Here is a 25,219-nt window from a genome sequence, read left to right on the forward strand (position 1 = left end):
GATATATATAGCTATAAATTTCCCTTTAATCACTGCTGCTACTTCATCTCATCAGTTTTAGTGTGTTGTGTTTTTGTTTTCATCTCAACATATTTTATGGTTTCTCATGTGATTTCTTTGATCTAAGGAATATTTAGGAATCTTTTGCTTAATTTCCATGTGTTTGTTAATTTTCCAAATTTTCTTCTGTTACTGATGTCTAGTTTCATTCTATTGTGGTTGGAGAACATACTTTGTATGATCTGATTCCTTTTAAATGTGTTGTTTTATGGCTTAACATATGGTCTGTATACTGGAGAATGTTCTATATATGCTTGAGAAAAAAGTGTTTTCTGCTTTTTTTGAGTATTCTGTAGTTACCTGTTAGATCTGGTTGGTTTATAGTGTTTAAGTCCTGTTTTCTGATTGGTCTCCTATCTGGTTCTTTCTGTTACTGAAAGTGAGGCACAGAAGTCTCCATCTGTTTTTGCTCTTGTCTGTTGTCTATTTCTCCTTTCAATTCTGTAAGTTTCTTCTTCATGTATTTTGTGGCTTTGTTAGGAGTATATATATTTACAGTTTATCCATAATTTTTGATGAATTGAACCTTTTTTCTTATAAAACGTTCTTTGTCTTTAGTAATGATTTTTTTCCCTTCGTGTCTTGTGTCTGAAAATAATATAACCGCTAGAGTGGCTGTCTTTTGGTTACTGTTTGCACTGGATATCTTTTTCTGTCCTTTCACTTTTAAATTCTTTGAATCTTGTCTCCTTTTATTTTATTTATTTATTTTTCTTTCTTTATTTTTTTTTATTTGTCTCCTTTTAAAAATTAATTTATTTTTGGCTTTACTGGATCTTCCTTGCCTTGTGTGGGCTTTCTCTATTTGTGGTGAGTGGGGACTGCTCTTTTTTGTGTTGCAAGGGCTTCTCATTGTGGTGGCTTCTCTTGTGGAACACAGGTTGTAGGCTCATGGACTTCAGTAGTTGCTGCATATGGGCTCAGTAGTTGTGGTCTGCAGGCTCAGGGCACAGGGGCTTCAGTAGTTGTGGTGTACAGGCTTGGTAGTTGCTGCTGGCGGGCTCTATTAGTTGTGGCACAGTGGGCTTAGTTGCTCCACAACATGGAATCTTCCTGGCCCAGGGATTGAACCGGTGCGGTCTGCATTGGCAGGTGGATTCTTATCCACTGTACCACCAGGGAAGTTCCTAAAATATGTCCCTTGTAAGCAGCATATAGTTGGATTGTGTTCTTTTACCCATTCTACCAAATGTCTGCTTTTTGATTGGAATACTCAATTAATTTGCATTTAATTCCAGTAATGTAGAATTTATGTCTTTCATTTTGCTATTTGTTCTCTATATGTCTTAAAATTTTTTCCTGGCTTTCTTCTTCTATTGTTGCTTTTCATTGTGCCATGCAAATTGTTTTTCCATGGCTTTTAACTCCAACAGGAGAAGAAACAGTCAACACTTTTTTAAATTAGACTTCTATATTATCAAGTTACCTTTCCCATGCTTTTTTTTTTTTAATTTGTTTTTGAAGCATAATTGCTTTACAATGTTGTGTTGGTTTCTGTCATACATCAACATGAATCAGGCGTATACATATGTCCTCTCCCTTATGAACTTCTCTCCCATCTGCCACCCCATCCCACCCCTAAGTTGCCACAGAGCGTTGGTTTGAGTTCCCTGAGTCATACAGCAAATCCCCACTGGTTATCTATTTTACATATGGTAGTATATATGTTTCCATGCTACTCTCTCCATTTGTCCCACCCTCTCCTTCCCTGCCCCCATGTCCATAAGTCTGTTCTCTATGTCTGGATCTCCATTGCTGCCCTGTAAATAGGTTCATCAGTACCATCTTTCTAGTTTCCATATATATGCATTAGTATGTGATATTTGTTTTTCTCTTTCTGACTTACTTCACTCTGTATAATAGGCTCTAAGTTTAACTACCTCATTAGTGCTGACTCAAATGCATTCCTTTTTATGGGTGAGTTATAGCCCAATGGCACCCCACTCCAGTACTCTTGCCTGGAAAATCCCATGGACAGAGGAGCCTGGTAGGCTGCAGTCCATGGAGTTGCTAAGAGTCGGACACAACTGAGCAACTTCACTTTCACAGACACAACTGAGCGACTTCACTTTCACTTTTCACTTTCACACATTGGAGAAGGAAATGGCAACCCACTCCAGTGTTCTTGCCTGGAGAATCCCAGGGACCGGGGAGCGTGGTGGGCTACCGTCTCTGGGGTCGCACAGAGTCGGACATGACTGAAGTGACTTAGCAGCAGCAGCATAGTCCATTTTGTGTGTGTGTGTGTATACATATACATATATGTATATATATGTATATAAACCAGCTTCTTTGTCCATTCATCTGTTGATGGGCATCTAGGTTGCTTCCATGCCCTAGCTATTGTGAATAATGTTGCAGTGAACATTGGGTACCATGCTCATTAATTCTTCATGTGTATTCAAGTTACTCACCATTGTCCTTTGATTCCAGCCTGAAGTATACTCTTTAGTATTTCTTGTACAACAGATCTGCTGCTGAAACCTTGTAGTGAATTTTTCATTTTCATGATTGTATTTTTCGGCTTTTATTTTGTTCTTTTTCATGATTTCTATCTCCTTATTCATATTTTCTGTTTGTGAGACATCCATCTTATATTTTTCTTCAGTTCTTTTGACATAGATTTCCTTTAGTAGTTCTTAGAACATGTTTAAAATGGCTGATTTGTAGCTTTGTTCACTAAGTCCAATGTCTGCATTTCCTCAGAGACAGTTTCACTTGCCTTTTTTTCATGTGTATGAGCCATACATTTTTAAAATGTCATTTTTTTGTTGCTGTTGAAAGCTACATTTTAAATAATATGGCAGCTCTGATGATTAGATACTCTTTCTTTCCCAGCATTTGTTTTTGTTACTGTTTGTTGCTGTTAGCTAGTTGAGTGATTTTTCAGAACTAATTCTGTAAAATATATATTCTTTTCCTTGTGTGGCCACTGAAATGTCTCTACTCAGTTAGCTTAGTGGTCAGCCGATAATTGGACAGTGCCTGAGATGAGTACGTTTCCAGTTTTGTTTAGAGGCTCTGTGTGTATGTTTGTTGGGGCACAGCTTTAACACTCAACCAGGAAATTTGTTACTTAGCTTTACCCTTTGTTTCCTGATGTGCAGAGCTTCCAGGTTAGCCAGAGGTGTGCACTTAGGGCTTTCTCAGGCCCTTCCTGATCATGTGCACAGCCTGCAGCTTGTGTGTGGCTCTGGGCATACATTTGACCGCGTAGACTGTCAGGAATATTTTAGAGCTTTTATAAGCCCCATTTTTTCTTTTTAAACTTCTTGGTTAGTCTGTTGTTGGTCTCATCTGTTATCCTCTGCCTCAGCCACCTATAACATGGTACAATTGCTTACAGTTGTTTTTGACAAATGCCTTTGGGGAAAAGGCTTTTTTTGCACTGAGTACACTCTTAGGATAGCTTTGGGAGTGGGGTCTTCCAGGAAACCACCAGACATGTCAAATAATGAACAGTCCTCTGAGGATGCAGTAGTAAAGGAACTGTCGCCCTTATCTGCCCCTCTTGGGTAACTACCAGGCTGCTAGTTTTCACCAGACTTGTGGACTGTTGGTTTTCAAGTCTACTGTGTTGGGAGGATGGGAAAAGGGCAGAATCGATGCCACAGAGTTTGCTGGTCTCATCAAGATTAGCCATCTTTCTTGAATAAGCTCTCCCCAGATTGCTGCAAGCCTTTGGTTAATTTCTAGTGTTAGGAAAATGTTGACTGTTTTTGTCAGTTTTCTTTTTCGTGTTATGGAGATGATTTTCGAATGTCCTTATTTTCGTATTTTTACTGATGTCTTACAGCTGAATTTTCAGGGTACTTTTATATTTTAGATATGAGTGTTTTGTCAGGTATGTGACTTGTACACATTTTCTCCAAATCTGTCACTAGCTTTTTAATCCTCTTCATAGACTCTCTCACCAACTAAAATATTTTGTTTTGATGAAGTCTAGTTTATCAGATTTTAATTCTAAGGGTCATGCATTTGTTATTTCTAAGAACACTTTTCTATCTTTAGAGCCCAATGATTTTTTTCTGTCTTCTACAAGATTAACACTATTATATTTTACATGTAAACTTATAATTTGCTTTGAAATAAACACTGATATAGAATGTCAGATTTGAGTCAGTGTTTTTTTTTTCTCTTCACATATATCCGGTTGTTCCAGCACCATTTGTTGTAAAGACTTTTTTTCTTATTGAATCGCGTTTGCAATTTTGTCAAGAAATCAGTTAGCACTCTTCAGGTAGACTGTAGTATAATTTGGGGGAGGTTTCAGAGGGATGGATATAAGAAGATAAAAATCATTTTCTTATATAGGAAAATAATAAGATCCAAAAATGAAAAATCAAGATATGAATGTATTTAGAAATTGGGGTAGAGAAGGCAATGGTACCCCACTCCAGTACTCCTGCCTGGAAAATCCCATGAATGGAGCAGCCTGGTAGGCTGCAGTCCATGGGGTCGCTGAGGGTTGGACACGACTGAGCTACTTCACTTTCACTTTTCACTTTCCTGCATTGGAGAAGGAAGTGGCAACCCACTCCAGTGTTCTTGCCTGGAGAATCCCAGGGACGGGGGAGCCTGGTGTGCTGCCATCTATGGGGTCACACAGAGTCAGACACGACTGAAGTGACTTAGCAGCAGCAGAAATTGGGGTGGGATTTCACTGGTTCTGTTTTTCATAACATGCTTTATTTGATTTTTAAAATATGTATTTGTATATTTTTGATTAAAATAAAAACAAAATACTGTAGGATAATGCTAACACCTTACTTAGGGGAACGTCCAAAGCCTTAAATGTCTAAATTTTCAGTTTTGAAACATTTTTTACTGTGGAAAGAATGCTCAGAATAGTACATGGAAAAAGGTCCAACTTAAGTATTCAAAAGTACATGTGTGCTTAATCACCCCTGTCAAAAATTAAAACATTGCCAGATCCTCTACTTTCCTTCTCTGCTGGGGAATTACCTCCTATGTTTTCTGATACTAATTTTTTTGCCTTACATTTTTGCCATCAAAAAACACATTTTTGACATTTTTTCTGTTAATGAAATTTATACAGATTCTGGCTTTTCCAGCTTTATGAGATTTAGTCCTATTGTTGCATATGACTGTAGCTGATTAATTTTCATTGCTGTACAGTATATTAATACTCTGTAGTTCATTCTGTTTTTGGTGGAAATTTGACTTGTTTCCATTTTTAGACAGTTGTAAATAATGCTGTGCATTTACTTATACATGTCTCCTAGTACACACATGCATACCTGTATGTTTAGTAAATACCTAGGAATTTAATAGCTTGGTTTTAGAGTGGAGAACCCTATGGACAAAGGAGCCTGGTGGGCTGTAGTCCATAGAGTCACGAAGAGTCAGACATGACTGAAGTGAGTAAGCACACAGAGTATAAGTTCTATTTCAGAAGCTATTCAACATTTTTTTTCCTGAAGTGTTTGTAACAGTTTATAATCATCAGCAGAGTTCCTTTTGTACTGTATCTTCTGCAGCACTTTATATTGTTAATATTTAATTTTAGTCATACTAGAGGGTATGGTGCACTGTCTCTTAGTGGTTTTACTTTCTATTTCCCTGATTACAAATGTGATTGAATACCTTGTTAATATGTTTCTGACAAGATTTCATAATTACTTTGTGTGTATTTCAAAAGAATGTGTAATCTTCAGTTTTTTGGGTGCAGTATTTATGTGTTTGTTAAGTCATTTTGTTAATCATGTTGTTCAAAACTTCTACATCCCTACCTGGTTAATTTCTGCATACTGGGTCTATTAGAGAGAGATGTTAAAATCTTCTACTGTGGTTATGGATTTGCTTTGCTGTCCATTTTTGGTTTATATATTGGAATCTGTATGGTTGGGGAACATAAATTTAGAATTGTTTCATGTTTCTGATGAGTTAAAACTTTTACCATTGTTGATTCTTACTACCTTTGGTGATACTTTTTGCTTTGAAGTCTGCTTTTATTGCTAATAACATAGCTACACAAACCTTCTTATAGTTAATGTTTGTGTGGTTTGTTTTCTCCCTGCAACCATTTATTTAAAATTTTTCTGCCCCCTATGTTTTACAACTGTTTTATGTATACACCATATCATTGTTGTTTTACTTTCAGTCCCATCTAACACTTAGTCTTTTAATTATAACATAAGAATTCATTCATATTTCATAAATTAATGGTTATCAGGATTTAAATTATCTTATTATGTGCTTTCTATTTATTGTGACTGTTGTATTATTTTTCTCAAGAATGCTTTCTTTTTTTTGTTCACTAATTTTATTACTTGTTCCTTTCCCCATTTTTTTTTAAACTATTTTGTCTGCTAGCCACAAATCTAATTTTTGTTTATTGGAAAATACTTGTTTTTCTTTTTTGAAGAGTAGCATCACTGAACATGAAGATGTTCCAGTATCCACTTTTTTTCTGGTGATAAGTCAGCCATTAGTTGCATTGTCATTTCTCATGTATAACCAGTCACTTTTTTCTGGCTGCACTTAAGGTATTTTTTTGGCCTTTAGTAGATGGACTATGTATGATATATACTGTAGAAGTGATTCTTCATATTCATCATGCTTGGGTTTGTTGAGATTCTTGGATCTACAAGGTAATATTTTATACCAAATTTGAGATGTTTTTGTTCATTGTTTCTTTAGGAAAAACTATTGTGTACCTTTTTTACTCTTCTTGCTCTCTTTCTGTTACATCTTATTGTACATACATGTTGAATTGAGTTTCATCTATTTTGAACTGCCTCATAGTGTTCTATACTGGTCTCTGAGACTCTTAATTTTTCTTCAGTAGTTTTAACTGTGTTTTTTGGATTGAATAGTTTTATTGGTCTATCTTCAAGCTCACCAATTCTTTCTTCTTCCATCTCTAATCACCTCCTTATGGTAAATTTTTATTTTTATTTTTGTCAGCTTTTTCTTTCTTATAGTCTCTTTTTGAATGTGTGTTCTTTTAATTCTCATACTTAAAATAGCTGCTTGGAGTTCTTTATATGCTAACACTTAGATTCTATATTCTGAGTACTCAGAATTGTATCTCTTAACACCCCTTTTTTCCTTAATATGGATCACTGTTTCCTGTTTCTTTGTAAATCATGCAGTTTTTGCCTGAAAGCTGAACTTTATGATTATGTTTTAGTGTCTGGACTCTTAATGTTTTGAGAATTCTTGGGTGAAGTTTATAGACAGATTTTGAAGCTTGCTTATGGTTTACCTATTTCTAGAGATTCTGCTGATTCCCAACTGTTCTGTTGGACTTGGATTCTGTCCTCTGACATTTCAACCTTGTAGGGCTTCAGCTTTTGCTGCCAAAACTGTGCACAGTGGAATGTATCCTGTTGAAAAAACATCACACTCACAGTAAAGCTCTGTTCAAGTGTAAGCTTTCTCTCCAGCCTCTGTCAACTTTTTCCCCTCAACTTCTTCAGTTTTCCTCTGTGCATACATAGTTTTATCAGTCATCCAGTGATTTAGGCAAAGTTTATCCTGAGAATTTTTGTTACATTTCTCTTTTGGTTCTCTCCCTGCCATGCTTTCTCCATTTAAATTTCCAGTTGTTTTTCCATGCCTCAATTCTGAGCCCTGAGATGATGTTATCTTTCTCCAGAGATAATTTTTGTTTGCTCATGCTACTCCTGGAGTCTCTAACATTCTGGGGTTACCTTAATTATGTGTTAAGGATTGAGTTTTGTGTGTGTGTTTTTTTTTTTAATCTGGCTACTTAAATGTCTTCAGGTGGGGTTGCAGTGTATGCAAGAACTTTTTTTTACTTCTGGTTCACTAGAGTATAATCTTTTAGGAACTTGACTCAAAGAGTGGGCAACATTTACTTTGGTTTTAACCAGTTCTGAACCTTGCGATCTCAGTTTGATCCCACTAGCTCTAGAGCAATGTCAGAAATAGTGATCAGTTTCTCAACTGCATCATCTGGATTAGCAAATAAGCCCAAGGTAAAAGCATCCTTAGGTGCTAGGTTTATATCTCTAGGTCACCATCTTGTCTTGGATCTTGGCCTGATCATTCTTTACTGTTGTATTAGCTTTTTGATGCCACCAAATTGACAGTTTTTAATATTTTGCTGTTTTTTTCTAGTAGGTTTCAGTGAGTCAATTGATAAATATTACCTATTCTGCTGTTATTGCAGCTATTTGAATTGACATGTTTGAATCAATGGATGTAAATGATAGGATAATGTCTCCATCCCTTGACTTTGATTTTTTTCCTGTGGTGAATTCATTCCTAAGTGTGTTACCTCCACGAGGTGGCAAAGATGGGCACTACCTGCTGTGATCTACATCATTGTCATAGCCATTATTTCCACTGAAGAGTATACCTTTCCCAGTAGTCCTTGCAGGTATTTCCAAATTTCCCATTCTGGCTACATTGCCATCCATAATATAATAATGGTAGCTAGGAGCAAAAGGCACTCTGATCAGTCTAGGTATCATTTGTTCATCCCTTGATCCAGGAGCTTAAGATTGGTGCAGTTGTAACAGTTACATATTAATACTGTTTCCCAAAGGAAGATACCATTAGCATAAATAGGAAAAAGAATGTTGGGCAAAGAAGCAGATTGTTCTGTAACAGTTTTTGTAGATTTATAGCATATCCTGAAAGATTTGATTGTATTGTTGGATCCAGTAAAACTACCTTGCAACACAATTTCGTGAGAGATTGTAGTTGACTGATAACTTGTTAAAATTATTTTGCTCAGTTGTGTATCTCTGAGACTGACAAACTGTGACAGATATTTTCTAGAGTCACTGTTAGTAAAAGAATAAAAGAGACTTTTATTCCTCCTCTTCCCATTGTTTTCAAAAGTTGAGAAACCTACATTTGTTGTTAATCTGCAGTAACTCCTTCTAGGGATAAGAATAATATGTTATCTTTAAAATAGGGTTGCTGTATCAGTTGGCTATTGCTGTGTAATAAATTACTCTAGAACTTGACATAAAACAAACATTTATTATTAGAGTAACTCTATGAATCAGGCAGTATTTCTCGTCTTGGTAGGGCTCGTTTAAGTCCGCATTCAGAACCAGGTCAGGAGAATGATTCTGCCACTGTTGGATGGGGTTCTCTAGGATGGACTGTTGTGGGACATCTGGGCTTTCCTCTTGTCCTCTAGCAGGTTAGAGTGGGTTTGTTCTCATGGTAGTGGCAGGATTGCAAGAGAGCAGCGACATACATGGCCTCTTGAAGCCTAGCTGAGAACTGGCAAACTGTGACATTTGCTACATTCTGTTTGATCTTCCTTAAAAGGTCAAGCCTGGAGTAAACAGGGCTATGGAAAGATCTGTTGGCAGTGTTAGTTGCTCAGTCATGTCTGACTCTCTTTGTGACCCCATGGACTGTAGTCTACTAGGCTCCTCCCTCCATAGAATTCTCCAGGCAAGAATATTGGAGTGGGTAGCTATTCCCTTCTCCAGGGGATTTTCCTCACCCAGGGATTGAACCCAAGTCTTCTGCACTGCAGACAGATTCTTTACAGGCAGTCTGAGTGACCAAGGAAACCCACCTCTTGGTAGGGGAAACTGCAAAGTCTCATTGCCAAGTGCATTATTCATGTACCTCATGAATAATGAATAGGATGGTACAGAATTGGGGTTATTTTTGCAGACAGGCTTTTGATTCATGCTGTAGAATTTTTGATGTTATTTTGTTCTAAATTGCTCCCCATTATATTTCAGTAGGAATTGTGTTTAAGAGTAGACGTTGTTACAAGTGTAAATTAAATACATTGATCTGTCCAGTAGTCAAGATGACTTATACTTGTTTCATGGAATGTGTCTGATGGGGTTTTGTAAGCATTGTTCATGGACTGAGTTATCAGTTGTAGGTAATTGAAATGCCTGTTGTAGTACCAGTTGTAAGTATTAATAGATGATTATACTGTTACTCTTTTGATTATAAATGACAATTTCTTGTGTTTATCATTTTTATTATTATACTAACCTTCTTAATTGACTTTATTTTCCCCTGCATATTATTCTTTGCATATTGTGATATTTTAAACAGATTTATTGAAGTACAATTGATATATACTAAATCACACAGGTTTAAAGTGTGCAATTTGAATAGATTTGATATCTGTATATACCCATGAAGTCATCACAAGATAACAAACATATCCTTTATCTTCCGAAGTTTCCTTGTGCCCCTTTGTAATCTTTTCCTATTTATTGCTTCTTCCGTAATGCACAATGACTGATCTGCTTTCTGTCACTTGATACGTTAGTTTGAATTTTCTAGAATTTTATGTGGATGAAGCTGTGCATTGTGAGATCTTTTTGTCTGCTTTTTTCCACTCAGCATGATTATTTTCACATACATCTGTGTTGCATGTGTCATTAGTTAAATTCTACTCTGTTCATTGTATATAACTTAAGGCTTTATATGTTGTTGGATATTTTCCCCTCAGCTTTTGGCTGTTACAAATAAAGATGATCATTTGTATGTAAGCCTTTGTGTGAACATATGCTTTGTTTCTTTGGGTAAACACCTACTAAGTGTTTGATATTTTAAGATATGGTGGTACTGTTTTTACAAAGTGATTGTACCATTTTATCTTCCTGCATGTATGTATTAGCATTTCAGTTGTGTAGTGATAACTCATGGTTTTAACTTGCATTTCCATGTTGACAAATGATACTAAGCATGTTTTCATGTACTTATTTTCATTCATGTATCTTTGATGAAATGCTGCTTCAAATCTTCTGCCTGTTTTATAATTTAGTTGTTTTTTTGTTATAATTGAGGTTTTAAAAACAGATTTGTTTATTGGTGGATATAATTGACACATTTAAAGTGTATAGTATGATAAGTTTATATATATACACACACACATACACACATAACATACACTCAGGAAGTCATCACTACAACCAAGATAATGAATATATTTATCACCCCCAAAAGTTTCCTCTTGCCATTTTGTAATTCTTTCTTTTCAGCTGCATCCCCCTTTTTGGGTATGATCCAGATCTGTAGAATTTTGCATTATGAAACTGAAACTCTACCATTAAAGCACAATTTTTTATCCCCCTCATCCTTAACCCTTGGCCGCCACCTTTCTGCTCTTTTGTTCTGTTATCTTGACTATGTTAAATACCTCATATGAGTGAAATCATACAATATTTATTTTGTAATTGGCTTATTTCACTTAGCATAATGTTCTCAAGTTCATCCATGATGTAGCATGTAACAAGATTTTCTTCATTTTTAAAGACTACTTAATATTCCATTGTATGTATATACCATATTTCCTTTATTCATTCATCTGCTGCTGAGCATTGAGTTTGCTTCTGTCTCTTGAATAATGCTACAGGACACATGAGTATATAAATATCTCTTTGAGATCCTGTTGTACTTTGAATTATTTTGGTATATACCCAAAGCTAAGATTACTGGGTCATATGCTAATTCTGTTTTTAATTTTTTGAGATACTGCTTTACTATTTTCTGTAATTGTACCACTTTACATTCCCCCCTACATTACACAAGAGTTCCAATTCTCTGTATCCTTTCCAGCACTTATTATTTTCTATTCTTTTGGTAGTGGCCATTTTATTGAGATATGAAATATCTCATTGTGGTTTTGATTTGCATTTTTCTTATGATTAGCAGCATTGAACATCTTTTCATATATTCTCTGGACATTTGTATATTTGTCTATTCAGATCTTTTACCTGTTTTTAAATAGGATTGTTTTTGTATATTTGTTGTTGAGTTGTAAATGTTACTTACATATTTTGGGTATTTAACCCCTTACCAAAAATACGATTTGTAAAAATTTTTTCTCATTCTGTAGATTGCCTGTTCACTGTATTGGTTGATTCCTTTGATGAAGAGGAATTTTTAATTTTGAGGTAGTCTGCCTTGTCTATTTTTGCTTTAGTTGTCTCTGCTTTTGGTGTCATATTCAAGAAATCAATGCCCAAAACTCAGTGTCATGAAACTTTTGGCCTTTTTCTTCTCAGGATTTTAGCTGTCATGTTTAGGTCTTTGATTTGTTTTAAGTTTATTTTTTAATGTCATGTTAGGTAAAGATCCAACCCTATTCTTTTGCATGTTTTGATCCAGTTGCCCAGCATTATTTGTTGAAGAGACGTCCTTTCCCTGTTGTGTACTGTTGACATCATTATCAAAAATCATTTGACCACACATGCATGAGTTTATTTCTGGACTCACTCTTCTCTTTCTTTGGTTTATATGTCTGACTTTATGCCAGTCCCACACTGTCTTGCTTACTGTTGCTTTGTAATATGTTTTGAAATGAGGAAGTGTGAGACTTAATATGTAGAAACACAACTGATATTTGTGTGTTGTTTTTATATCCTGCAAAATTGCTGAGACCATTTACTAGCTTTAACATTTTTGAAGAATCTTCAGGATTTTCTATGTATAAGATCATGTCATCAGCAAATGGGTAACTTTATTTCCTTATTTCTAATTTGTGTGCCTTTTATTTTAATTTTTTCCTGTCTAATTGCTCTGGTTTGTACTTCTAGTACTGTGTTGAATAGAAGTAGTAAATGTGGGCATCCTTACCACCTTTTTGCTCTCAAAAAGCTTTCAATCTTTCGCTAGAGTAGGATGTTAACGGTTGATTTTTCTCATGTGACTTTTACTGTGTGGAAGTGGTTTCCTTCTGTTAATAGTTTATTGCATGTTCCTACCTGAAATGATTTTGAGTTTTGTCAAATGTTTTTTTCCCCATCAAGATGGTCACTTGGTTTCTGTCCTTCCGTCTATTAATGTGATGTATTTCATCAATTGATTTTTTGTCTGTTGAACCATCCTTGCCTTCCAGGAGTAAATCCAATTTGGTCATGGTGAATATCATTCAGTTTGCTGGTGTTTTGTTGAGGAGTTTTGCAAATACTCATATATGTCTGTAGTTTTCTTGTGTCTTTGTCTTTGGTATCACATACTGCTGATCTCATTACTCTTAATGAGAATGAGTTTGCATATGTTCTTTTGTGTTCAGTTTTTTAGAAGAGTTTGAGGAGAATTCTTGCTTAAATAGTTGGTAGAATTACTCAGTGAAATCATCTGGTTCTTCACTGAGAGGGTTTTGATTATCGCTTCAGTCTCCTTACCTAGTTATAGATCTGTTCAGATTTTTTAGTGCTTCATGATTTGGTCATCATAGATTGTGTGTTTATTGGTATATAATTGTTCATAGTAATCTCATAATTCTTTGGCATTTGTTGTAATGTCCCCTCTTTTATTTATGATTTTGTTTGAATAATCTCTCTTATTTTCTTAGTCTAAGAATTTGTCAGTTTTGTTGATTATAAAAAACAACTCATTTTTTACTAACTTTTGGTTTTCTTATATAAGTATAAAATTAAGCTGATGATTTAAGATCTTCTTTTTTAAATGTGAGCATATAAACTTTCCTCTTAGTACTGCTGTCACTGTATCCCATTAGTTTTGGTATGTTGTGTTTTCAAAATATTTTCTAAATTCACTTGTGATTTATTCTTCGACCCATTGGTTGTTTAAGAGTTAGTTGTTTCATTTGCTGTATTTATGGATCTTATTTTCCTTTTGCTGTTGATTTTTAGTTTCATTCCATTGTTGTGAGAGAAGATAGTTGGCATGAGTTCAGTCTTAAATTTGGTAAGATTTGTTTTGTGGCCTACTTTACATATATTTTTGCTGTTATCTGCATTTGGGGTTTCATTCTGAAGCTGTTTCTAATTTGTCAGTGTTTAATTTTCTGAAATATGTTCATGCCTTTTCTGTACACTGAAAATACTTGAAAAATGAAGACATTACTTATCAGAAATTTTAGATTTATAGAAAATTTGAATAGAAAGTATAGAGTTCCCACTCTACCCTTCCTCCCCCGTGGACACTTTGTTTTCTGTATTAACAACTTACCTTAATATGGTACAATTGTTACAATTAGTGAACCAATATTGTTACATCATTATTAACTAAAGATCATAGTTTATTCAGATTTTCTTAGTTTTTACCTAATGTTATTTTTCTCTTCCAGGATCCCATTCAGGATACTGCATTACGTTTAGTTGTCATTTCTCATTAGACTTTTTAAGACTGTATTTTTAATGACTTTGACAGTTTTGAGGAATATTGGTTAGGTATATTATAGGATTTTCCTGTATCAGAATTTGTCTGATGTTTTTCTTAAGATTAGAGTGGGATTGTGGGTTTTAGGGAGGATATATTTGACATTTTAGTGAAATAAAACCAGTTCTATTAGTTACTTAAGTGTTCTTTCTGTATCCCCTTCCAGTATTCACCTAAAGAATATCCTAATTATATTATACTTTAGGTATGGATTTAAAGGGAACTTCCTGTCTAGTATTAGACACTCATCCCTGTCTGACTGTTTGCGACCTCATGGACTATATAGCCCACCGTGCTCCCCCGTCCATGGAATTCTCCAGGCAAGAATACTGGGGTGAGTTGCCATGACCTTGTCTAGGGGATCTTCCCAACTCAGGGATCATATGCAGGTTTCCTTCATTGCAGGCAGATTCTTTACCATTTGAGCCACCAGGGAAGCCTACTTCCTATCAAACTTTCTTATAAGATACTCCCTTTAAACAAGATAGTGTTTATAATGGCCTGGTTTGTCTCTTTGAGGAACAAATACAATTAAAAGTGGTTTTTTCCCAGACTTTGAAATATAACTGTGAACAGAGCAAGATAAATTAAACTGTTAAACTCTTAAAGAATCAGCCTGCCAATGTAAGAGACCTGGGTTCAGTCCCTGGGTTGGGAAGATCCCCTTGGAGAAGGGAATGACTATCCACTCCAGTATTCTTGTCTGGATAATCCCAAGGACAGAGGACCCTGGTGGACTACATACAGTCCATGGGGTTGGAAAGTGTCAGACACTACTGAGTGACTAGCACACAAATTCAAAAAATTAGTTATTGTGTGTAATATTTGTATATGCTTTTGTGCAAACATGTGTATCTTTTTGGGAGAAGGCAATGGCACCCTACTCCAGTACTCTTGCCTGGAAAATCCCATGGACAGAGGAGCCTGGTGGGCTGCAGTCCATGGGTTCGCTAAGAGTCGGACATGACTAAGCGACTTCACTTTTACTTTTCACTTTCTTGCATTGGAGAAGGAAATGGCAACCCACTCCAGTGTTCTTGCCTGGAGAATCCCAGGGACGGAGGAGCCTGGTGGGCTGCCGTCTATGGGGTCACACAGAGTTGGACACGACTGAAGTGACTTAGCAGCAGCAGCATATCTATTTGTATTAGTTGGCTAGGGCTACTGTAATAAAAGACCACAGACTAGGTGGCTTAAACTACAGAAATACATTGTCTCACAACTCGAGAGGCTAAAAGTCCAAGATTTGATCGTTAGGTTTGGCTTCCCCTGAGGCCTCTCTCCTTGCAGATGTCAGTCTTCTCACTACGTCTTCACAGGGCCTTTCCTCTGTGCCTATATCCCTGGTATCTCTCTCTTGTTAATTAATATAAGAACACCAGTCATATTGGATTAGGGCCCTATCCTTATGACCCTATTTAACCTTTATTACCTCCTTACAGGCCCTGTCTCCAAATATAAATTATATTGGGAGTTAGAGCTTCAACACACAAATTTTATAGGGATACAGTTCAGTCTGTAACAAGTTTTATATAGTGTTTCTGATTTATCTCCCAGAGAACTTGGCATCTTCAGTATGTTTATTTTCTAGGCTGCTCTCACAAATTACCACAAACTAGATTGCTTGAAATAACAGAAATTTAATTCTGTCACAGTTCTGAAAGCCAGAAGTCTGAAATCAGTATCACTGGGCAGAAGTCAAGGTGTCATCAGTGATGTTCTCTGTACAGAAGAATCTCTTCTTTGTCCCAATTCCTGGCTATGGCTGCAGTCTTCAAGGCCAGTGTTTTCTGATCTCTGTGCTCTGACTTCACCTTCTCAGTGTGTCGTCAAATTTTTCCATGTCTCCCACTTTATAAGTGATTGCATTTAGGGCCCACGTAGATAATCCAGGATAGTCTCTCCATCTCAAAATCTTTAATGTAAATCACACCTGCAAAGACTTTTTTTCCCTCTTGCCATATAAAATAAACTTCACAGATTTGAGGGAGTAGGATGTGGATATCTTTTGTAGGACCGTTTTTTAGCCTGTCATACTGAGCATCTCATAGTAGACTTGTGATGTTCTCAGTTTGATTTATAGTTTAGTTTGTAATAGGTCTCTACAGTTTTGGGTGGGTGAAGGCTGGTGGCAGTGGGTGGTAAAATATTTTCATCTCTTCTAAACATTATGTGTGAAACTGGATGTCTGTGTTCTCAGTGGGTGGTCCAAGAAGTATCAGCATCAGCATGACCTTAGGAAGTTCAGAAATCCAAAATGGTCAGCTGGACTTCCCTTGTGGCTTAGCTGGTAAAGAATCTGCCTGCAATGAAGGGTTCAATTCCTGTGTTGGGAAGATTTCCCTGGAGAAGGGAAAGACTACCCACTCCAATATTCTGGCCTGGAGAGTTCCTTGGACTGTATAGAGTCCATGGGGTCACAAAGAGTTGGTCGGAAAGGACTGAGTGATTTTCACTTTCACAGTCTTACACTTGCTAAATCAGGAACTCTGAGAGTAGAGCCTAGCCATGTTTGCATAATAAGCCTTCTGGGTGATTCCCATGTACATTGAAGTTTGAGAACCACTTTTCTAGACTGTAGACATTATTAATGTTAAAACCATATTCACCTTCCTCTACAATGTTTTTTCTGCTTAATGGTAACACTTAAATTAGTCTAGCATCATCGTCCACAAACTGTTTTCTGTAGAGATAGAAACATATAGTACCAAATCTTAGTACTGTTCCTCAGTGAAATTAATTCATTTACTCAATAAAAGGTTGCACCGGACTCATTGTCAGTTGTATATTTACTTAGATGTAGTCATTTTATAAAGTAACGTTACTGACATCCAGAAATGATAGGAATTTTTTCTCTAGTCTTTAAACATGTGAATTGAATTTATTAGACTGAATTTTACTTTCCTACCTTCTGTATCCTATGTACATGTGGGGATACAATGTAAAATTTCTAATCTTTCAGCTTGCCTACACTACATTGTTAGGCTTTTATTATGTGCTATCCAGTGAAAGTGCTGAAGTGAGATTAATTATTTTGCTCAATGTGTCCACAGTGTAGCTCAGAAAACCCACAAGTAAATAGTTTATATAGAGCTATCACTAGTTGCTATTTGAGAAATCACTAGTTGTAATTGAGAAACACAGCTTCACATAGTTGAAGAAATTAAAGAAGGATCTGCCAGGGTGACTAAACTAAATATTGAAAAACTAGTATAAGGGTGTTAGCAAGGTTAAGGAGAAATAAAAAGTAAGTATAGTTCACCATGCGAAAAGGCTGAGAGAGCTTAGGGGCTCTTCTGGGAGTTGAAGGGGTTTCGTAGAAATATGAAGTGAGGAAGAGAGTAAAGACTAGAGAGATAGATGAGACTGAGGTCACTGATGAGTACTATGAAAGACTTGAGGCATAGATGTGATTCTTCAGGGTAGCCATTGGGAAATGATTACTTATAGCATTTGGGAAGGATAAATTGAGTGCATAGTGAGTCTAGAAATACAACAGTTACAGTAATCTAGGTGAGAATAGTAGTAGTTGTGGTGGTGACAGAATAAAAATTCAGAAGAGTAACAAGCTGATTTTCAGGAAGGGTGAGAGCTGAAGTGTAGAATTCAGAGTAGTATATATTAAGTTTCAGAATTTGTGGAGTGTGATAAACTTAGGGGTAGGTAGATTTTTGACAAGTAAATTTTCAGTGGAGTGTTAGACTGAAGGTCACATTATACTGGATTGAAGGTTAAATTGAGGAAGCAAGAGTGTATCAGTATTCACTGTTCTCTACAATTATCTTCCCTGGCATTTAGTAAATGTTTAATCAATGTTAGCCATTATTATGGCCACTATTAATATATACTTTAATGACATCTCTAAAACTTTTTGGTGTATTTTTGGCATGTATGTAATATTAGATAAGCATTGACATAGAAGTGTGTGTTTTATTCAGAAATATTTTAATTATTTGCCATACTATTAATATTAATGGAAACAGCACTAAGAAGTTTGTTTCTCAGTTGAATAGATAATTATTCCTCAAAGGTAGCTGGCAATAGTTTCTTGAAAGTTACTGTAATAATTTAATTTATGGTTGCTAATTTAAAAAATAGTATATCATAGATATAATTATTCATACCTGAAGCAGAAAAACTAAATGATTGCCTTTACATGTATTCTTTCAGGTTTGATTTAATTTCGAATGAGATTGTTCTTGCAGCGAGATGTTAATAAGACAAAATCTAGGTAAGTAGAAGATGACTTTGTTAAATATTACAAATCAAAATAGGAATAATACAAAAATTTATGTTTAAAAAGCATACCTCCAAATCCAAGGCAATGAGTCTTTAAATAAAATTTTGAAATACAAAGAAACAGCTTTTTGATTCACTTGGTCCGTTTGATTTGATGGAAGTAAAAACACAGCTGTCAAATAGTAGAACTACATTCTTAATTTTCCTCCTTTTATATTGTGATTAACTTAAGTATGCGGTTTCCAGTGACCCTTAAACATGTTTGAAAATCAGTTGATATTTGGTTTAGCTACTTGGAATCCAGCTCAATAAGACATTTGCTTAGATTTCTTCCGTGTTCCCTTCTTAAACTTCTTGAGTCATCTTTGCTTTTGTAAAATTTACTTTCTTATTTCCATTAACAGAACACTTCCACAGTTATTTAAATTTGTCAAATTATGACTTACATTAATGTAATGTTCAGAGTTATAAATGATTGTTTTAATATTTTTTGTATTTCTACTGAATAACTTCTGATTTAGCATTCATATTTTAATTTTTTAAGACTGTCAACTTTAGAATTGAATTGTGATCATGTACTTTTGGTCTGATATGTGAAAGATTGCTTTTTTAATAATATAAATTAAGATGTTAAAAGGATGCATTTACTAATCTGTTGGTAAGTAAACATGGCTTCAGGATATAAACAGATGAAAAAGAATACTTTGATTACATTAAAATTAACTCAGGTCTTTCTGAATCTAACTAGATGTTTCAGCTGTCAAAACCTTGCTGATCTCAGTGGTTTAAAAAAAAAGCCTAGGATGAGAAGTGCTGTAGTTGAGTAATGTGCAGTTAAATAGTGTATTCTCAATTAGTGGTTTAGTCATAATTTGAAGGGACGTTTCCATTTTATTGGTATTATGCTATAATAATAGTGGTAATTTGGAGAATACTTACTATATTAAGTGCTTCTCATGCCTTATTAGTCTTTACAGTACATCTTATAAGGTAGATACTGATGTCTATAAAACTTTAATTTTTTGGTTAATAGTGAACTATTTCCTTTTTTTTTTTAAGAAACTATTTTCACAGCATTTATTATAAGGAACATTTGCCTGTATATCTTTCTGAAGTTAGTTGAATACAGTGTTTATTAGGGTGTTTATTCTGATTTCTTACAAGTTAGATATTGCTCATGGGATGACACTGGTTTTAACTAACTCTGGTTTTGTGTGTGCTCAGTTGCTCAGTCATGTTGACTGTTTGTGGTTCCATGGACTGTAGCCTGTCAGGCTCCTCTGTCCATGGAATTTTCCAGCAAGAATATTGGAGTAGGTTGACATTTCCTCCTGCAGAGGATCTTCCTCACCCAGGCACTGAATCCAAGTCTCCTGTGTCTCCTGTATTGGCAGGCGGATTCTTTACCACTGCACCACCATTTTATTCCAGCACAATTACATATGCATTTTCTTTTTTGTTAAGGTATAATTTACATTTTTATTAGATCATGTATGGTAAAATGTGGAAAATTTAAAGTATAGAGCTAAATAAGTTTTTTACATGTATAACCACTGTGTAGTTTAAGATGTTGAACACTCATTGTCTCAGAAAGTTCCTCGTGCTCTTTCCTTTCCAATCCAGTAGCCTTTCCCCCAAGGTGAGCATCTTTCTAAATTCTGTCAGCATAGCCTAGTTTTGCCTGTTTTTGAATTTTATGTACATAGAATTATATAATATATACTCCTATACCTGGCTGTTTTCATTTAACACAAATGTTTCATCCATATTGTTGCATTAGCAGTTTATTATTTTTTATTGCTAAGTAATATTCTATTGTGTTAACATAAATTTAGGTTTTCTCTATAATTTTGTTTCTTGTATTCTCCATGTCTCTGACCTCACTTGCCAACTTTCTGCATTGCTTTCTTTCCGCTAGTTGTCTCCTTCTTTGTCCCCCATCACCTGCACAGTAAAATGTAAACTCATAACATGTTATATAATTATCTCATTGCAGCTATTCTAGAATTATCTGAATAAACTAAGCATGATGTTTATATTCTTAGTTTTAGTTCCATGTATATGTTGTCATTGTTCCCCCACCCTCTTGTCTCCCCAACTGTCAATATATTTTCTCCTGGTTGTCAGCTTATCTTTTGAAATAGTTCATCTCAAGCATCATCTTGTCGTTTGAGCCAGACCTGTCCATTCCACAGTAGTCTGTTTTCTTTACTAGACTGTGAGTTCTTTGAGGGTCAAGACCATCTCCATGGAAAAGGAATGCAAAAAAGGAAAATGGCTGTCTGAGGAGGTCTTACAAATAGCTGTGAAAAGAGAAGCGAAAAGCAAAGGAGAAAAGAAAAGATATAAGCGTCTGAATGCAGAGTTTCAAATAGCAAGGAGAGATAAGAAAGCCTTCCTCAGCGATCAATGCAAAGAAATAGAGGAAAACAACAGAATGGAAAAGACTAGAGATCTCTTCAAGAAAATTAGAGATACCAAGGGAACATTTCATGCAAAGATGGGCTCGATAAAGTACAGAAATGGTATGGACCTAACAGAAGCAGAAGATACTAAAAAGAAGTGGCAAGAACACACAGAAGAACTGTACAAAAAAGATCTTCATGACCCAGATAATCATGATGGTGTAATCACTAACCTAGAGCCAGACATCCTAGAATGTGAAGTCAAATAGGCCTTAGAAAGCATCACTGCGAACAAAGCTAGTGGAGGTGATGGAATTCCAGTTGAGCTATTTCAAATCCTGAAAGATGATGCTATGAAAATGCTACGCTCAATATGCTAGCACATTTGTAAAACTCAGCAGTGGCAACAGGACTGGAAAAGGTCAGTCTTCATTCCAATCCCAAAGGCAATGCCAAAGAATGCTCAAACTACCACACAGTTGCACTCATCTTACATGATAATAAATTAATGCTCAAAATTCTCCAAGCCAGGCTTCAGCAATACGTGAACCGTGAAGTTCCAGAGGTTCAAGCTGGTTTTAGGAGGAACCAGAGATCAAATTGCCAACATCCGTTGGATCATCGAAAAAGCAAGAGAGTTCCAGAGAAACATCTATTTCTGCTTTATTGAATATGTCAAACCTTTTGACTGTGTGGATCACAAGAAACTGTGGAAAATTCTGAAAGAGATGGGCATAGCAGACCACCTGACCTGCCTCTTGAGAAACCTATATGCGGGTCAGGAAGCAACAGTTAGAACTGGACATGGAACAGACTGGTTCCAAATAGGAAAAGGAGTACGTCAAGGCTGTATATTGTCACCCTGCTTGTTTAACTTATATGCAGAGTACATCATGAGAAATGCTGGGCTGAATGAAGTACAAGCTGGAATCAAGATTGCCGGGAGAAATCTCAATAACCTCAGATATGCAGATGACACCACTCTTATGGCAGAAAGTGAAGAGGAACTAAAAAGCCTCTTGATGAAAGTGAAAGAGGAGAGTGAAAAAGTTGGCTTAAAGCTCAACATTCAGAAAACGAAGATCATGGCATCTGGTCCCATCACTTCATGAGAAATAGACGGGGAAACAGTGGAAACAGTGTCAGACTTTATTTTTCTGGGCTCCAAAATCACTGCAGATGGTGATTGCAGCCATGAAATTAAAAGACGCTTGCTCCTTGGAAGGAAAGTTATGACCAACCTAGATAGCATATTGAAAAGCAGAGACATTATTTTGCCAACAAAGGTCCGTCTAGTCAAGGCTATGGTTTTTCCAGTGGTCATGTATGGATGTGAGAGTTGGACTGTGAAGAAAGCTGAGTGCTGAAGAACTGATGCTTTTGAACTGTGGTGTTGGAGAAGACTCTTGAGAGCCCCTTGGACTGCAAGGAGATCCAACCAGTCCATTCTAAAGGAGATCACTCCTAGGTGTTCATTGGAAGGACTGATGCTAAAGCTGAAACTCCAATACTTTGGCCACCTCATGCGAAGAGTTGACTCTTTGGAAAAGGCCCTGATGCTGGGAGGGATTGGGGTCAGGAGGAGAAGGGGATGACAGAGGATGAGATGGCTGGATGGCATTACCGACTTTATGGACATGAGGTTGAGTAGTCTCCGGGAGTTGGTGATGGACAAGGAGGCCTGGCGTGCTGCGATTCATGGGGTCGCAGAGAGTTGGACACGACTGAGCGACTGAACTGAAGTGAACTGAACCATCTATATCTTATTTATCTTAGTAGTGCAGTGTCAGAATGCTATGTGAACTTAGTGATTTGTTACTCACAGAACAGCCAGTAGAGTTCTCTCTCTAACAAATAAGGGTTCAGAGTACTGGCTGGAATGGGATGGGGGCATTGCACTTCAGTTGCTGTTAGACTGTAAGAAGGAGTCAATGAAGGCAATCTGAAGAAAGACATTTTGGAAAGAGAAATAAAATATTCTCCTAGTCTCCATTCAGTCCAGTTGGAATAAAATGGCTAATAATGTTCTTAGTCGAGATGTTAAGGAATATTGAGTGTCATTGTTGATTTTGATTACTCTTTCCAAATAAAGGCATTAATACATGTTATGGAAATTGGAGTGTTTGCTACTAATGTTTTCTTTGTGAGTTTCTGCTAGATAGACTAATACAAATAGAAGATTAGAAATCCTGATCACATCTTTAAGAAGTGAAGAAAAGTTTTCCTCATGTTCCTGAGGGTAAAAAACTACTGGAGAGGAGGAAAAAAATTGAATCATAGTCTGGAATTGTAATAACATTATTGATTCCTGTGGCTTAGGAAGCTTGTTATTTGCTGAGAAGTATTTTTAAAGATTTTGTCTTATCATTATATTTGGTAATTTATATAAACATTTTATTTTCTTAAATAAAACTGTAAAAAAATTTAAAGCATTTTGCATTAGTTTTCTTAATTGAGGTTTGAAATTGGGCTAGTTGGGTTGGCTATCATAGTCACCTGGGGGGTTATTATGCCTGAAGCTTCATTGCCTTCTAGCAAGTCCAAAGGAAGGAGAGGTTCTCCCCCACTGGGATCAATTTGTTGCTTTCTCTTTCTGCAGCTTCTGCCATTAAGCTTGAACACAGGGTTGGGCATTGACCCCATCTCATGCTGTTCCTTCTGTCTTCTTACCTGTAAGAATTTTTCTTAGACACAGATTCTTATTGAATGTAGAACCTTGGCTGTTTCTTTTATTTCACCCTGGATGTGAAGTATGTTTAGTTTTGTTATTGATAAAAGTTTACTCTTGAGATTGCTTGATTTATGTGTCTCTAGAGGTATTAGACCAGCTTTTCTTCTCAGAGGCTGATAGGTATACCTCAGGTTCAGACTCTTCCTTTTCATTTTGTACTTCAATATTTAACACAGTCAGATAGTGCTAAGCTTTTTCATTTTGCATAATTCTTGAATCCATAGATTTAAAGTTCTTTATGAATGTCTTATATTAGCTTTATTTCTGTTACTAACCTTTCTGTGCTTCCTTTCTTTAGTAGCACTGTAGATGTGCTTCCCATTGTTGTACTGTGGAAAAGAAAACTTTTTAATTAATAAAATTGTTTCTCATTCTAAATAAGATTGCATAATATACATCAGACCTTTTCCAGATAAATTGCAAGTAACATTTAGTATTTTCAGAGCTTTATTTTGTATATAAAAGCCACATTTGCTTATATGTGTGAACAGATAGTAGAGCAATGCTTAAAATAAGAAGTTAAACTCTCCTGTCATTCAGCACCATACTCCCCATACTAAAAATGGCTGGTATGTATTCTGCATTATTTTCTGACTGTTTACCGATACATCGTGGACATTTTTTCATATATGCATCACATGAGCTATTTTATTGAGGGTATTACAAATCACTTTAAGGAATTTGGATTAGCAGACTCCTATTCAAGGAGTTTAAGTATGAGGAAGTGCTGTGGTCAGATCTGGGTTTTTGAAATATGGAGAATTAAAATGGAGAACAAATTAGTGAAGAAACTAGATTGGAATCAGAATGACCAGTTTGCAGGGGGAGACTGCTGGCCTGTCTTTAGAGTGGTGGTAATGGAAAAGATGTAATTCGATTTGAGAGAGATTTAGAGGAGAAAATAAGTCAACTTTGGTGTTTAGTTGTAATGAAATTTTGGTGGTGGGAGAGTAAGGAAAGAGTTGAGGATAGTATCTATGTTTCTGGCCTGGCAGTAGTACAATATTCACAGATAGGAACTGTAGAGACGAAGCAGGTTTATAAAGAACAAGAGTGAAATTTTAGCTATATTGAGCCTGAAGAGCATTAAGTAGCTCAAGACATTTGAGTGGAAATGTCATGTGGCAGTTAGTTACAAGTGGCCTGTAACTTAAAGAGATCTGAGAGTCATCAGCATTAAATTTTCATAATATTTCACAAATTAATTTTTTATTTTGATATCTCTTTGTAAGATAGCTCTGCAAAGCATCTTTGTATATGAAATATTTCAGTTGACCTAAAATTTTTTGAAAATGACTTGCTCTGTATTTTTATTAGAGATTTTTTATTAGAGATTCTGATCTGTGCTTATTCTTAATTAAACAAGATTTAATATCATTAATGAACAATTAATCATACTGTTGATTGCAATAGTCTTACCAAAGATACTTGAACAGCCTAAGGATATATTAAACATGTTGAATCTTGGGTTTCCATTAATAGTGTCTAATATATAAATGTGAATTCTGATATTTGATAATGTAAGTATTTTCCTGCCTGTGTAACAGTTTAGGTTAAAATGGTCATGAAGTCTTTAGGTTAATTGTGATTCAACAAATTGTTAAGGAAAAAAGTATATGTCACAGTAGGACTTTGCCTACTTCGTTCACCATTGTATACTCACCAT

General features: G+C 35.8%; 1 protein-coding gene across 1 annotated transcript in view; it reads left to right on the forward strand.

The window, feature by feature from the left end:
- Positions 1-18,348: 18,348 nt before the first annotated feature.
- The window catches only part of ZNF644 (zinc finger protein 644), a gene marked incomplete at its 5' end in the record, with an annotated part of 58,639 nt that continues 51,768 nt past the window's right edge, over positions 18,349-25,219 (forward strand). The window contains 1 exon segment of the mRNA NM_001082613.1: positions 18,349-18,409. Coding sequence (NP_001076082.1) covers positions 18,366-18,409 — 44 coding nt within the window.

The sequence above is a fragment of the Bos taurus genome, chromosome 3 (assembly GCF_002263795.3).
Source record: "Bos taurus isolate L1 Dominette 01449 registration number 42190680 breed Hereford chromosome 3, ARS-UCD2.0, whole genome shotgun sequence".
Classification (NCBI taxonomy): Eukaryota; Metazoa; Chordata; class Mammalia; order Artiodactyla; family Bovidae; genus Bos; species Bos taurus.